Source organism: Sceloporus undulatus, chromosome 1 (genome assembly GCF_019175285.1).
Source record: "Sceloporus undulatus isolate JIND9_A2432 ecotype Alabama chromosome 1, SceUnd_v1.1, whole genome shotgun sequence".
In the NCBI taxonomy this organism is placed as follows: Eukaryota; Metazoa; Chordata; class Lepidosauria; order Squamata; family Phrynosomatidae; genus Sceloporus; species Sceloporus undulatus.
The window spans coordinates 142,286,429-142,303,455 of record NC_056522.1 but is presented as its reverse complement, the minus strand read 5'-3'; the positions used below and the strand labels follow the sequence as shown (position 1 = coordinate 142,303,455).

Here is a 17,027-nt window from a genome sequence, read left to right as displayed (position 1 = left end):
AGATTTACCATCCCGCCAACATGCAGGACACTAGTACTTTCCAAGGGTTTATCTTTCATGCTAAAGACTGGATCTATTTGTAAACCATTAGTACAAAATGTAGTCTCTCATCACTTTAAAGATAATTTGATGGTTCTGTTGAATCCCAAGAAGTCAAATTGCAGATGATTACTAGATTGCAATTTTCAGATTTCTAAAGAAATGCATTACTATCTGAGCAATTTCCATTCTTGTTTTTATGCAAAATAATTGACAGTGTACTAAATTTCTGATTTGATGCCATTTCAGTTCTCTGAACAAGGAAAAAAATCAAACCCAATCAAAATGGCAAATGTTAAATGTTTAAGATCCATGATTGTTCGCTTTGAGGGGAACAAAGGAATTGTACATTAGTTCAAGCAAATAATTATGTGACATTTTTTGAGGAGACAGAAAATGTAGAACGCATACCTTTGTTTATATTCTTTTGTACCTTCATGTCATTTTCTAATTATGGTGACCCTAGGGAGAAACTTTCACAGGTTTTTCTTCACGTATTTTATTCAGAATGGAGTGAGTTTGCCATCACCTTCCCCTTAGGTCCAGTGAGTCTCATCTCGCATACTCCAAACCTAACACCCTAGTTGCTACACCACACTTGCTCTTCCCTACATTTCCAATAACGTATAACTGGCTAGGCAACATCTGGACAAATGTTATTATATGAAAGAGCTGCTTCTAGTAGCCACAGATAGCCTGAACCTCCATTAATTTAACCAGTCTCCTTTGAAATCCATATAAAGCCACTATGTGTTCTGGCAGTAAATTAAACAGTTGAATAGTGTGCTGCACTTGAAGGTTGGGAAATAAATCTAAATAAATAAAAACAAAGTAAATAAAGCCTCATTGCATGTTAGAAAACTGTCTATAGGATTTCAGCCACAGCCATTAGTTGTCTATAAAATAGTGTGGACATGATGCAGCCACAAGGGGTCTGGGGTCCACCCTTCCTCCCCAACCTCCAACACACACACAGACCAAAATATTGTGTCTGAAGAAACACTTTAAAAGGCTTATAGACAAATAAAGGCAAATAAAATATGCTGTTCCAGAGTGTTCCCCACCCCAAAGGCAAATACTGTATATATTTGTCTATAAGTCTAAAATGTATGCCCAAAAATTGAGCCCAAAATCCCAGGTCAACCTATTTATGGGTCACTATGGTAATGTGATAGCAGCTCTTTCAGATTTCCCCATGTGGTGCGGAGAGAAGTTTATTTCTCTCTGGAGCCAAGCAGAAAGAGTTCTGGATGATTTGTTGATATTGCTGTTTAAGAGTCTCTCTCCTGCCCACGCATCTGGCTGAAACAAAAGCTGAAAGTATGAAGCAAAAACCCTCAGTGAGAGTCTCTCTTGCCGTATCCATACATACACACACTGAATGAGCTTCCAAGTTTTACCCTTGACCTATCCATGGGTCATGGCAAAATCCATAATTTTGTCCCCAAAACCTTACCAAGATATACATGAAGTCAACTTATAGTTGAGTACATACGTAAGCCCCAAACACAACTAGGGACACTTTCACTCTGCACAAATACAGAGCTGTGATTCCACTTGAACTGGCATGCTTCCATCCTATAGAATCCTTGAGTTTGTAGTTTGGTGAGGCACTAGAACACTCCAGCAGAAGATTCTAAATGCCCTTCCCTGAACTGAAAATCCCAGAATTCCATATGATGGAAGAGTGGCATTTAAAATGGAATCAGGGAGCTATAGTTGTGTCTTATGAAAGGGCCCCAGGGCTCCAGAATTTCATTTCTGGATACCAAAATGGCAGCCAGATTGGCTGGAGTAACTCTCTGCAGCCTGGAACATGTTCAGCCTCTGCTACATAGGATCAAATATTCCCAGGTGTAGCAAAATATCACACTGAGGTCAGATATTTGTGCTTTTTTTGAAATATAGGCACCAACTACACTCTTCATCTTTATAAAGAAGCACTTTGATTAGCCATGAGCAATGGGGAAATGAGCCAAACTGTTCCTGTGAATAATCAATTAATGCTGATTACATTGAATTGTCTTGTTATTTAAAAGACAAACATAACTTGATATATTCTTTATAATTTAGAAGATAACAGCAATAGGTTAGCTAGAGCAATCATCCACTCCGCTTGAAGGTATTCACAATCATGTTTCAAGTGTCTTGTGAGAACAAAAGGAAAATCTATTCCATTTTCTTTTGTGGTTCATTTGGGGGCTTCTTATAATGGGGGAGAGTGGATTGCCATGATAGGGTTGCCTTAGGGTCACTATAAGTCAGAAACTATTTGAACACACAACAACAATCATATCCTTATATCTCTGCAGAATCAAATAATATTCTTCTCCCTGTTTGGTGAATCAGGATTGGTGCTTGGACAACTCCAGTAACATTGTAAACATTGTAAAAAGAGCAGATTTACTACCTCAGTACCATGGGAGGCACAAACCTCTGCAGTCTAAACTGAGAGGCAGTGGGCTCTTTTAGCAAAAGATTGTAATGCTACATTAGATCAAAGCACCTAATCCTTCCCAGCCACTAGAAACAAGATAAGGTTGTTGCTGCTGTTAATGAATCAAGTTCCAGTACATGTATCACCTCATTGAAGTTTGCTCAGCTGCCAGGAGAGAGTAAGAGAATGATTAATTCAAGCAAGACAAGCATGTATGTGGGATTCCTAAACTCTTCATGTCAATAGTTAGAAGCTGGGATTGCTAGACCTCACATAGGCCTGGTACAGACGGGCCAAAAGAATGCTCCTGAGCCCTAGTACCTATGTGTGCCGCCATTTTGGTGCGCACACGTTTAGACAGCACGCATACCAATGTCGTGTCTTGTGCAATTCTTCTAAACAAATGGCACCTTGGTGGAGTCGTGGGAAGGAGTGCCATTTTGGAGCTCCTTGTGGCAGCAGATCATTGCTGCAGCCATGTGGTTGCTGCGGCAATGATCTGGAGCAGAAAGGGACAGCCTCTGGCCATCCCTTTCTTTTCATCTGTACTGGGCCATAGTGAGTTCAAGAAAGAAGTAGGCCTTGAAGCACAGGCTTTGCTTCTCACATCTCACCCCATAGAATGAAGCACTGAGATATAAGACTGGAAGTGCGTGTGCACAAGTGCAAATAGATATATGAGGCCAAAGAAAGGATTGCAGACCCTGGGTAAGGAAAAGAGTGCAGAAGGCTTCCCAAGCTTATGATGATGCTAAATGATAATCCTCACCACTAAGATTAGAAGTACTGAGTTATCGTATGATATTGTGTATCTTCAAATAGTTTCGGACTTATGGTAACCCTAAGGTGACCCTATCACAGGCTCTTTTTGACAAAATTTGTTCTGGGAAAGTTGCCTTTCCCTTCCTCTGAGGCTGAGAGAATGCGGCTTGACTGGGTTCACCCAGTGGGTTTCCATGGCTGAGCAAGGTTTCAATCTTTGGTCTCCAGAATCATAGCCCAACACTCAAACAACTACATCATGCTGGCTCTCAGGGCTATAGTATATCAGTATGTTAAGGCTCTAAATGAAGTGGTTAGTTTGTTTGTTTTTTAATGTTGGGCCCTAAGAAGTAAAAACATTGTTTTTTTTCCATTACTACTATAGATTCCACAAAAGCAAGTGCCTCTTACTGGCTTTTGCATGGAATGAAATGTATTCATCTGTATAAGAATGCCTTTAGGATGCAAAAGGAACAGTTGCAACCATCCGCTGTGGAAGTGGGAAATGAGAAGAACAAAATGAAATGATTATTCTGCCTGCCCTGTATGCAAGGAGACCATCAGCTGTATCCTTAGGCTGCCAAGTCATACGAGACACCATTGTCCTCCCAACCTCTCAAAGACTGGCATAGCACTCATGAGCAATGAGTGCTATGCCAGTCTTTTTTACCTCCAAGTAGTAATACATAAATTAGATATTTGTTCTGTGCTGCTTCTCACTGTTATTTCTGAAGAAACATACACAGGGGTGCTTTAGGGGAAAAGTTTTGTGGCAGACATCCAGAGCAGCAGGTGTTTACTAATGTTGCTGTTTTTTATTGTTTTGTAGCAATAATAACAGAGATTTCTGTAGCTACATGGATTTGCCCTTCTCCTGCTTTGAGTTCATAAACTTCACATGCCTTGGCTTCTTCTTTCTGTGGTATGAACTACAGAAGATTTTGTTTTAAAAAACTTCTCCAATTCTTTTGACTGCTTAGCTCCACTTCTGGGTACCCACCTTCTTCCCACCAATGCCAGGGAGCACAGGTTATCATTGAGTATTCCCAGCTTCACCGAATCTTCTGCCTGAGACAATCACCTCACTGGGCCTAATGATAGGGCTGGCTCTACTTTTGTTCTAGTCCAGGGGTTTATGGCACCCAGAAACATGTTTTTAAGATGATGTCCATGTATCAAGTGGCTACAACTCAGCCTCACAAAACAGAGCACTGCCCTCATTTAGCGGTCACACCCAGTAGTCGTGCCACTGTGAACGTTTTGGACTGAGGTGCCAGACAGTAACCCTATCTCTAGCAGGCATCTATTTCCATTTCTCCCTACGGATATTATACTGGCAAGAGCACCCTGTCATATTTAGGTATGTGAAATTCAAAGAGAAGATGGAAAATATTTTTACTGCATGTACTGTATGTAACAAATGTCAGACTGAAGTGGTACTTTCAAGTCTATCCCCCCTTTATGTCAGCCTTCCTATCTGTCAACACTCTTCCTCCCACTTGGCTGGGGGGGGCGGGGGGGGGAGGAAGCAATTGCACAACATTCAGGTGTTTTGCCCAGCAGCTGCAGGGGGCAACATGGAGAACTTTGGGAATCATACGGCAATTTAGAAGCGGAAGAGGTACAACAGAATATGCACGGTGGCTACTGTCAGTCATGGCTGTCCCTCACCCTTGAGAATGAAAGAGGGAGGGAGGGAGGGAGGGAGGGAGAGGCTATACTTACAATACAGAATTAATGCAGTTTGATACTACTTTAACAGCCATGGCTCAGTGCTATGCAATTCTAGGATTTGTAGTTTTGTGAGATATTTAGCCTACTGTAAATCCTAGGATTCCATTGGATGGACTGGTGATAGTTAAAATGGTGTCAAACTGCATTAATTCAGCACAACTATGTACAACATAGCTGTACAACTTACATCTATGTTGGAATCACCTGAAAACCACTTGCAGGAAACTGGCTAAGTTCCTAAGGAAATGCAGCACATCCTTCAATTTGGCTGGGACAGTTCCAGTTAATCCTTGGTTGTTCCACTTTTCAGCTGCTTTTAAAATGTCCAGGTTTCTCATTTCACACTTTCCCCCTTTATCCACAGCTTACTTCTATTGCTGCAACCTGATTTCAAAGTGCAAAAATAGTATGTACTCAGTTAACGTGTACTCAGTTAACGTAAGGGTGGGGGAGGAAGGACAGAATCTTAACCTTTCCAGTATGCTCAGGAAATTGCAGGATCCTCTCCTAGTTTGTATGCCTTTCCACTTTGATAACTTTTAGCATCTTGACCATACCCTGAGGCCACATTTTCATCTGTAAAATGCTGGCAGCTCTGGTGCAGTGGATAAAACATTGCCACTTGATGACTTCAACCATCAAGTAAGATCCCTTACTTGACACGTTGGATTAATTCAAAACCAATCTCCCTCATTCTGAGTCCTTACAGTCCGAAATCTGAAAGTTCATGCTTCCAGTTGACTGTCATTGGAAACAGAAAAGGAGTGCTACATTTTGTTCATTTTTTCAGCCCCCCTCATCCGCATCTGGCCACAGGGGTACACCATGCACATGCAGCATGGGGAAAGGGAAGTGGTGGTCTGGGAGGAAAAATAGATGAAGAACCTGGTTGGATCAGGCCTCAGAACCTATCAAATGAGTTGTAGCCAGCTACCTGTCCTGCTCACTTGCCCACAATGAATGAAGCTGTTGAGGTGGGACTGGGCAGGGTGAGATGCCACTGTCACTACTGAGAAAACAATGTCAGGTTTTTGGGAACTGCAGAATTCACACCAGCCTGAGTAGCAAGGAGTGGTAAATTTGCCTCCCCTTGCACCCAGTTGTCTGAGGCAATTGCCTCAGTGAGCAGGGCTGGCACTGAGCAGGATATGAGTGGAACTGCACATTTATCTCACATTCCCTAGCAACCTAGGGAGGCACATACCCTTTGTTATGGGAGGCGAGCATAGCCATCCTAGGCAAGGGATATTGAGGTTCCTAACGGCCACAAAATTCATCTAATCCTCCTGTAAAGTGATCCAAATTAGCAACCATCACAGTGGCAGGAATTCCTCAGTTCAACAATATGCTGAGTGAAGAAGTACTTCTTTTCCTCTGTCCTGAATCTCCCACTATTCAGCTTCAGTGGATGATCCCAAGCTCCACCATTATGAGGAAGGAAGAAAAACTCCCCCCTATCTACTTCCTCCACACTGTGCATAACTTTACATATCTTCTTTTTACTATTTTTGTTTGCCATTTTCTGTTTTTTCTAATGCTGTACAATATCTTTTTCAGAGGGTGCTGTAAGCAGGTTTCTTACTCTACAGTTATAGTGCTATGATTCCACTTTAACTGCCATGGCTGCATCCTCATGAACTCCTGGGGTTTGTAGTTTTCTCAGAGGCATCAAAGCAACTCCCTGGCTGAGAATTTAAAGTGTCCCTCCTTAGACTGTAAATCCCAGGATTCTGTAAGATGTTGCCTCAGCAGTTAAACTGGAATAAAAATACTATAATTATCAAGTGTGAAACAGTGTCAAAACTCTATACAGTATTCCAGATTAAGTTGCAGGTTTGGCCAAGCAGAGAAGGCTATTATTTGTTTCTGTTGTTGTTGAATGCTTCTAAGTTTCTCCATCATTTATATACTTAAGTTCTTATATTCGGCCTTTGTTGTACAATTGTTGCTGTTGTTGAGTACCTTCAAGTTGTCTCTGACATATAGTGACTCTATCACAGGGTCTTCTTGGAAAGATATCTTCAGAGAGAGATTGCCATTGCTTTCCTCTGAAGGTGAGCAGGGATTCAAACCCTGGGAGCTCTAGTTCAAAACACAAACCACTACAGCACACTTTGCTGTACAATGTTCTTCTTTATTTGTATCAAACAGTAACCAATGTCAACATTTTGGACTGGATCCAGAGAAACCACGAGTGGAACACCACTGACAAAATTTCCCACTAATCAGTGAATTTTAATTTATTCTTCTTTTCTCCTTGTAGCTCTTTTCTCCTTGTGGCTCTTCACCAGCCCTTGCTTGAGAAGGAGGAGCCCTTGACCTCTCTCCAACAGAGTATCCCCACTGATGGAAAAGCTTCATTCTGCAGAACTGTGAAGGTGACCCTCCTTCTAAATATCTGGAGATAGTTGTGCCTCCACCAAATTTATAGAGGGTTAGGAAACCCTCTGGAACCAGCTTCTTGGTAGTGGTAAGGGAGGGGAGAGGAAGAGATTGCTTTCATGCTGCCATGTAATATAGGCTTTAGGGTCTTATCTATTTATCCTATATTGCAAAAGACATAAACAAAAGCAATAGCATAAGGCCAGTATAGAAGGGAAAGAATTCCAGAACATAAGGCATATGGAGCACCTCTCCCTTTTTCCAGCCAGGCCAGTTTCTGGATCCTATTGGGACACATGGACTGGAGGCCTCCGACGATCTTAATAGATATATACAGGATTATATAAGTGAAAGTGGTCCTTCAAATACCTTAATCTCTAGCCATAAAAAGGCTTTAAAAGTCATTACCAGCACTTTGAATTGAGTCTGGAAGCAAACTGAAAGCCAGTGCAGTTGTTCCAATGATGAGGCAACACGTTCCATAAAAGTCAGGTCCTGTTAATAGCCATTTCCCCATTCCAGAGGTCACCCAGGTCTGCATCAGGATTACTAGCTGGAGTGACAGGAAAATCCCCAAGAACTATCAGGAAACCACAGCTAGACGTACATTTTAAAAGAGTGTGGGGATAGAGATACACAGAGATACTAGGAATCTGACAGCACTAATGCAGAAATCCCTAAACTTACTGAATAAAGAGTTTTGCCCTCTGCTAAGTTTTTTCTCTTTGTTTCTAATAGACTTGGGTTGCCCTTGTTGTCATATCCAAGCTTCCTGTACAATTTTTAGGGGGGGGGGTTTGCCTAATATTTGTAATGATGCAGCTTGATGTAGTCAAAACTATGATATACTACCACCATGTGATGGACAAGGTTCAACATAATAAGATGAATATTTACATGTTCACCTATGAACTGGAACTGAAATCAAACTGCTTCAACTACAGCCAAACCAATCTTTTCTTAATGCCAACAGAAGGAAAGAAAGAAATGAAAGAGATTGCAGCCAGTCGGAAATATTGCAGCCTACCAAAAGATTCAAATACTGGCCAGAACTTGGAAATGTTCCTTGTTTTGGACTTCACCTCCCAGAATCCTTGAGTTAGTCATGGCCACTGCTTGATGCTGACGCTGATGCAATATTAGCACTGAGCAAGTGCTAATCCTAAAGAGTAATTCTAAGGATAATATCATCCTACACTGTTATAGTGCTGTCATGGGATTTGCAGTTTGGGGAGGGGCATTTAGATTTCTCAGCTAGAGGGACCTTAGGCCTCACTAAACTACAAACCCCAGAATGTCATAGGAGGCAACCAGAGCAGTTAAAGTGGAATAATAGCACTATAATAGCATAGTGTGGTATTGTCCTTAGTTCATCTTGTGAGCAGTTGGGGCTTTGTTCCTGGGTGACTAGCTTAATGAGTCTTTGTATGGGGATTTAGGATCATAGAATCCTAGAGCTGGAAGAGACCCCAAGGGCCACCCAGTCCAAGCCCCTGCCATGCAGAAAGACACCATCAAAGCACTCCCAAGAGATGGCCATCCAGCCTCTGCTTTAAAATCACCAAAGAAGGAGACTCTACTACACTCGAGGGTAGCATATTCCTTTGTCAAACAACTCTTACCTTCAGGATTTTCTTCCAAATGTTAAGATGGAATCTACTTAAGTAATGTGGCACAAAATGCTAATGGGGAAGGTAGTTCCTGAGTCAAGGATTGCAATAAATGAAAAGGCCTCGAACAAAAGGTCAGTAGACTTCTTTAGTAAAATTTCTGCAGTGTTGACTATAAATTATTTTTGCATAACTTGGTGGAGTGGGGACTACAGCAGAAAGTTCAAGAAAATAAATTCTCCTGTGAAGAGGAATGTTGCCTCAGAGCTAGTATTGCTTTCTTTCTCAAGAATGTGATACATTTCTAATTCGTCATTCAGGGCAAGCCACTGCCAACTTAGAAAAAAAAAATAGGTGATCAGTTTTCAGGGTCAAGAATAACATGGCGCCTTCATGCCACTAGGCGAACTACTTTTGGCACAAGCAAATGTCATTTATTGCCCAGGAGTTGTATTCAATATAGTAAACAAAAGCAAAACTGTCTTTTTGCTCCCTAGCTTTCCCTCACACCATTCTGTTCACCCTTCAGTATTAGACTTCTGATAAACACCCCACAGAACAAATTGTAAGACATACTGAATCATATAACTTGTTCTTTAAAAATAATTTCCAGTGAACAAAAGGTGTTAAAATTATATATATATATATATATATATAATTTTAAGTAAATGACATTAGTTCAGAACTGCCCATAGCAACATTATACAGTTTGCACTGAAATACTATACCATAATTTAATTTCAAAGCACCGCTACTGAACTCATTAGATTTCAAGGTCATTGACTTGAGGAAGTATCAAAATACTAACTGGGTGGAACGTCTTTGCTATGCAACAGCTACTTTTCTTCCTTGCTGTCAGTACTTCTGAGATTTAACCCAATTATCCCAAGGCAAAACCACATCTTACCTTCATTTTTTCCTTCCGCAAAGTGTCTCTTTTTGAAGCTTCCCACTTACATTTTTCCAACTCCATTTCCAAAGCAGAGAAAGATTCAGATCCCATCAAGATGTGACTTCTTCACTGGCTACATGTTAGGCACCCTGACTGCACATACTCAGGTTGTGAGACAGAACTGTATCAGGCTCCCCAGGCGATAATTTCTTGTTAGCTAGGGTTTCCATTTATAGACTTAGAAAATGCACAAATAGAACCCTGGCGGGAAGGCAAGCAACTGGCTTCAGATAACAATAAATGCCATGTTGGCATCAAATAAGCTGGGCTTTCTCATCATACCATGGTGGTTATCCGAGACTAGGGAAAGAGAAATCTAACAGTTTCTCTTCCACCCATGTGCAATTTTCTTTTTAATGTCAAGTTCTTTCTGTAATGTTTATGAAGAAATGGAGGATTTTAACAAATCTTTCAAACAAATTTGTCTAACATGATTCGCCTCATATCTGAATGGGCTGATTCAATACATCCATTAAATTCCCAAATGGTAAAGATCGTGTTGAAGTCCGCCTGCCAAATAGTTTTTGATGATGAGCAGTTTCTCAGGGGGGAAAAAAGGAGCAACTCTAATTCAAAACTATTGTAATTCAAACCCAGACTTTCAAGAGTTAAACACTAGGCCTGTATAGACAAAGCCTGCTTTGTAACAATATTTTATTGCTTCTATGCCTATATCAGTACACTAGACAAATACTTTTATCCACTGTACATATCTTTATCTCCTTATCTCAGCTTCTACAGTTATCTAGCAACAACATTTATTTATAATGCTCTTTCTGCCAAAAGGTGGAACATCAAACATAGTCAGAGACAAAGACAATAAAACACAACACTATAATATATATGTGAAGAAGAATGTTGCCTCAGAGCTAGTATTATTCAGTTTAACATGAGTGTTAGGGTTTAGTTTGGGTCAGGCTTGGGTTTAGGGTTAGAGTTATATTTAGTGTAAGGATTAAGATTCGGGTTAGGTTTAGGGTCAGGGTCAGGGTTAGGGTTGGGGTTAGGGTTAGAATTTAGTTAGGGTTACGGTTAGGGTTACGGTTTAGTTAGTGTTAGAGTTAATTAGGGATTTGGGTTAGGATTATTGTTAAGGTTATGGTCAGGGTTAGGGTTAGGATTTAGGGTTAAGTTTAGGGTTTAGTTAGGGTTGGGTTAGGGTTAGGGTTTACTTAGGGTTAGGGTAAAGGTTATGGAAAGGGTAAAGGTTTAGTTAGGGTTATGGTTAGGGTTAGGGTTTAGTTAGAGTTAGAGTTAGGGCTATGGTTTAGTTAGGGTTAGGGTTAGGGTTTAGTTAGTGTTAGGGTTTGGTTAGGTTTAGAGTTTAGTTATGATTACGGTTAGGGTCAGGGTTTAGTTAGGGTTAGGGTTAGGGTTTTATTCTGGTTAGGGTTAGGGATAGGGTTCAGTTACGGTTAGGTTTAGGGTAGGGTTTAGTTATTGTTTGGGTTCATTTTAGGATTAGGGTTTAGTTTAGCTTTAGGGTTACAGTTAGGGTTAGGGTTAGGGTTTAGTTATGGTTAGGTGAGGATTAGGGTTTAGTTAGGCTTACGGTTAGGATTAGGGTTTAGTTAGTTAGGGTTAGGTTTTAGTTAAGGTTTAGTTAATGTTAGGTTTAGGGTTAGGGTCAGGGTTTAGTTTGGGTGAGGGTTAGGGTTAGGGTTTATTAAGGGTTATGGTTAGGCTTAGGGTTAGGGCTTAGCTAGGGATAGGGTTACGGTTATGGTTAGGCTTTGAGTTAGGGTTAAGGGGTTAGGGTTAAGGTTAAGGTTAGGTCAAGTTAACGTTTATTGTACTAGCCAAAGGGCATGACAAATTGACTTTAGGGTTAGGGATTAATTAGGATTTAGTTAGCGTTAGAGTTAGGCTTAGAGTTAGGGTAAGAGTTAGGGTTTGGTTTAGGGTTAGGGCATGGTCAGGGTTAAGGTTAGGGTTTGCTAGGGTTGGGGTTTAGTTAGGGTTAGGATTAGGGTTAGAGTTATGGTTTTATAAGGGTTAGGGTTTAGTTAGGGTTAGGGTTAATTAGGGATTTGGATGGGGTTATGGTCAGGGTTAGGGTTAGGGTTAGAGTTGGGATTTAGTTAGGTTTAGAGTTAGGATTAGGTTTAGGGTTTTATTAAAGTTTAGACGGGGTTAGGGTTTGGGTTAGGGTTTAGTTAGGGTTAGTGTTTAGTTACGGTTAGGATTAGGGTTAATGGTTAGGGTTAGGGTTTGGGTTAGGATTTAGTTAGTCTTAGTGATAGGTTTTAGTTAAGGTTACGTTTAGGGTTACAGTTCAGTTAGGGTTAGGATTAGAGTTATGGTTTGGGTTAGGGTAAGGGTAAGGGTTTAGTTAGGGTTAGGGTTAGGGTTTAGTTAGTCTTAGTGTTAGGGTTAGGGTTAGGATTAGGGTTAGGGTTAGGGGTACAGTTTATTTAGGGTTAGGGTTTAGGAATAAGGGAGAGGGGATTTATTTAGGGTTAGGGTTTAATTAGGGGTTATTTAGGGTTAGGGTTAGAGTTAGGGTTAGGATTAGGTTTCGGATTAGGGTTTTGTAAGGGTTAGGGTTAACATTTAGTTAAGGATAGGGTTTCGTTAGGATTACGGTTAGGGTTAGGGTTAGTTAGGGATTAGTGTTAGAGTTAGGGTTTGGGTTTAGTTAGGGTTAGGTTTAGGGTTACGATTTAGTTAGGGTTCAGGTTAGGTTTTGGTTTAATGTTTAATTAGGCTTCAATAGGGTTAGGGTTAGGGTTTGGGTTAAGACTCCCTATAAATCCACACAAAGACACCACCTTGGGAAGGAAGGTGATGTCCAGACATAATACAACTTTGTCCCTATGGAAGCAAAGGTAAAGTTGGTCCACTGGAAGCACGCAGTGGTCACCAGCATGGCGAGCTGAGATGATGGCCACAAGGAAGACAGTTTTCCAGGTAAGAAGTCTGAGATCAGTCGTAGCCATGGGCTCAAAGGGCTACTTGGAAAGCTGTATAAGGACCAACTCAGGACTCCTAGCCGGCATCGGTACTTAAGCAGGAGGATGGAGGTTGTTGAACCCTTTGAGGGATTTTTTAATCATGGGATCTTGAAAGAAAGATGGATGCTCCTCGAACTGGTATTGAGCACAGGTGGCTGTCAAATAATATTTCAAAGAAGAAATGGAAAGTCCAGTTTCTGTTAAAGACATAAGAAAGTTCAAAACTTGAGGAACTTGAATCCATGATTGGGACAGACCCATGTCCGTCAAAAATGTCAAGTGGTAAGATTTCTGTGTTGATAGCTTGTGAGCTGCTCGTATCACAGTTTGCACGGATTCGGGTAAGGTGCTTATGGTTAAATCCACCAAGTGATAAAGTAAAGAGTCTCTAGGTCTGGGTGTTCAACCCATCCCTCGTGCATGGTGAAAAAACTGGGGCACAAGGGCAGTGGGAGATAATTCCTGGGGGCTGAATGAAGTAGAAGCATAATAATAATAATAATCTTTATTTCTACCCCGCCTTTCCACAATGTGATCAAGGCGGCTTACAGATAAGAAGACAATAAAATACAGGTTAAAATATTACATATAAAAATTAAAACATCATCAGAGAAGTAGAGACGGGAAGCAAACAATCAAAATATCAGGGCAAAGATACGACAACAACTTTAAGGTATTTGGGGCAAAAAATAACAGAATTACTGAGGTGGGAATGCCAGCCGAAATAAGTGTGTTTTTAAATCTTTTTTAAAAGAAAGTAACGATGCAGAGGAACGAAGCTGTACAGGGAGCTTGTTCCACAAAGTGGGGGCAAAGATAGTAAAGGCCCTCTGTGAGGTCGTTACAAAGCGAGACTTAGGGATCTCCAACAGGTTGGCCCCAGATGTTCTGAGTGTGCGGGACGGACTATATGGGGAGAGGCGGTCCTCCAAGTACCCTGGACCCAAGCCATTTAGGGCTTTATAGTCAACACCAACACCTTGTATTGAGCTCGGAAGCGAATAGGCAGTCAGTGGAGATCTTTTAAAATAGGTGTTATATGGTCTGCCCTGGATCTACCAGTGACCAATCTGGCTGCCATGTTTTGAACCAGTTGTAGCTTCCGAGTGTGGTACAAGGGTTGCCCCATGTAGAGCGCATTGCAGAAATCCAATCGAGAGGTTACCAAAGCATGTACAACAGTTTCAAAGTCCCCCCGGTCCAGGTAGGGACGCAGCTGGCATATCAGCCGAAGCTGATAACAAGCACTCCTGACCGTCGCATCCACCTGAGAAGTCAGCTGGAGCGACAAATCAAGGAGCACTCCCAGACTGCGCACCGAGTCCTTCAAGGGGAGCGTGACCCCATTCAGGACCGGATGACAAATCTCACCACCCAGAGCAGGGGGACCTATCACCAGTACTTCCGTTTTCCCTGGATTCACACTGAGTTTGTTTTCCCTCATCCAGCCCATTACCGACGCCAGACAGGCATCTAGAGGAGAGATACCAGCCTTAGTTACTGCATCAGTCGGAGACACAGAGAAGACTATTTGGGTGTCATCAGCGTACTGATAACACCGCGCCCCGTGTCTTCGGATGATCTCACCCAGCGGTTTCATGTAGATGTTAAATAGCATAGGAGTCAAAATCGCTCCTTGAGGGACACCAGATGTAAGGGCCCTCTTGTCGGAGCGACAGTCTCCCAGCTCCACCATCTGGAATCTACCCGAGAGGTAGGACCGGAACCACTGCAAAGCAGTGCCCCCGATACCCAACTCCCCCAGGCGTTCCAGAAGGATACCATGGTCAATGGTATCGAAAGCCGCTGAGATGTCCAGGAGCACCAACAGGGACACGCTTCCCCTGTCCATGCCCAGATGGAGGTCATCAACTAAGGCGACCATGGCAGTCTCAACTCCGTAGCCCGCCCGGAAGCCGGTTTGAAATGGGTCTAGAAAATCGGTGAACCACAGCTGCCTCGGCCACCACGAGAGGATTAGGATGGCATCTCACCTGTCCTGTTTCATCTTCACCTTGACTCTGGTGATGAGTGGAAATGGAGGAAAGGCATACCGTAGATGTCCTGTCCACTCAAACAGAAAAGCATGTCCTCGAGAACCTCAAATCTTTTGTCTCGAGCAAAATTGTGGGCACTTACAGTTCAGATGTGTGGTGAAGAGATCAAAATTGGCTAAGCCTCAATGATGGAATAGTTTCCTCATTACAGTGGTACCTCGGGATACGAAATACCCAGGTTACGAATTTTTTTGGGATACGAATAAATCCCATAGGGATTTATTGTTTCGGGTTACGAAAGTTTTTTCGGGTTACGAAAAAACTCCGGCGCTGTTTTAAATGGAGCCGCGGCAGAGCCGCGGCTTTTTTCCCCATTAGCGCCTATGGCAATTCGGCTTACGAAGGTTTTTCGGGTTACGAAATTAGCAGCGGAACGAATTAATTTCGTAACCCGAGGCACCACTGTATGTTGGGATGGAGCCTCCATTTATGGCACGAATCTGAGGACTCACTGAGTTGGTCTGCCAGTTTGTTTTCTTTGGCCGGTAGATGGATTACTTACAGAATGAAGTGCCAAGCAATGCACCAATCCCAGACACAAAGAGTGAGATCAAGAAGGGTATGGGACCTCATGCCACCTTGTATGTTATTCTAGTACATGACGGTGTTGTTGTCCATGAGAAGCAGTACTATTCAGTTTCAAAGCAAGATTTTGAAGGACCTGAAGGCTTTTCCTACTGCTAACATCTCGAGAGCATTGATGTGAAGCAGTCTCTCCTCAGAGGACCACTTTTCCTTCACCATGAGGCTTTCTACATGAGCTCCACAACCATCCATGGAAGCATAGGTAGTTAGAGTGAGCTGTGGCTGTGGAAATAAAAAAGGCATGCCCACACATGCATTGTTGGGATCCAGACACCAGTGCAATGTCCTTGCCACAGCTTTTGGAACTGTTAGCCATTTGAAGGGAGTGCCCTGTAAGGGATCAAAGATGGACAGGAACCAAGACTGAAACCTTTGGAACCAAAGTTGCACCTACATGCATGCAGCTGATCCCACACTCACAGACACACACTCCCCGATACTTAACGTCAAGCTGACCACCTGTCCTCCAAACCTCCCTTGGATGAGAACTTTAAAAAAGCAAAGCATTCCCAGCTGGCTTGCAAGATGTGCAATCCATCCAAGGAGCAGACAGACCCACACCTAGAGGGAGAACATGAGGAGAAGCAGCATCTATGAACACCTTGGAGACCCTGTGCAGCTGCTCCTGCCTCCATGTTGTTTCCTGTGGTTCCATTCTTCCACTTGGCAGCTCTTTATGGTGCATTCCTGTGGCAGCATTGCCTCCTGCCAAACAATTTTGTCCTTCAGCATGTTTGTATTTCCATATGCATATGTACTGCAAACAAGTGCCTCTGTTCCTTCCTTCCCATGGTGCCATCTCCTTGGGACTTGACACAATGTGTGCTCATAGTGGTAAATTTCCCGCCGTATATTAATTCTTTTACTTATTCAACAGGTTAGGGACCAAAATATTATTGTTGTTGTTATTGTTATTTTGTTGAGTTAGGTACTGAATTTATGTAAATAAAACTGTTACAATTTGAATGATGCTATTTCCTTATAAAATGTTAAAATATGAATCTACATTAATATGTGAACCAAAACATGCACACTAAAAGAAATATTTATTAATATAGTACCTCAAAGAGGGCCACAACATCTGCATGTAGGTGCAAAGGGGGTGACAGGAATCAAAAGCTTGAGAGCCACTGATCTAAGCTTAATGCCAGTGAACTGAACTGATCTGCTTCTGGTCCCCATGTCTCCATCTCCATTGTCTCCCCTGCTCTTACTGTCTTCCCTTCTCCTTCATTTGTGCTTAGGTTTAAACTGTGTGCTCCACAGAGCAGCAACCTGTCCTGTCTTTCAACATTGTAAGGTAACATGTGCACTGATTGTACTACAAAAATAGTTAATATTTATCTAAACTTTGAACACCTAAACGGTCTGACTTGAAATCCAGCAAAACCATGCATCTCATCCTGCTGACCCAGAATAAAATATTTGAGCTCAAGCACATAAAACATTTGTAACAGCATTTTTACCCTGCTTCTCTACTAAAAAGGCTCACAGAGAAGCTTATACACAATCAGT

General features: G+C 42.0%; 1 protein-coding gene across 4 annotated transcripts in view; it reads right to left on the bottom strand.

Moving 5' to 3' along the window:
• The window catches only part of LOC121919719 (muscular LMNA interacting protein), a 59,019-nt gene extending 48,953 nt beyond the window's left edge, over positions 1-10,066 (bottom strand). For 2 of the 4 annotated variants that reach the window (XM_042446576.1, XM_042446579.1), the window contains exon 1: positions 9,872-10,065. In XM_042446576.1, the coding sequence (XP_042302510.1) occupies positions 9,872-9,967 (96 nt within the window). In that variant the 5' untranslated portion in view covers positions 9,968-10,065. Of the gene's footprint in view, positions 1-9,871 lie in introns of all 4 variants that reach the window. The other 2 variants (XM_042446578.1, XM_042446577.1) reach the window with 2 other exon arrangements.
• Positions 10,067-17,027: the final 6,961 nt, after the last annotated feature.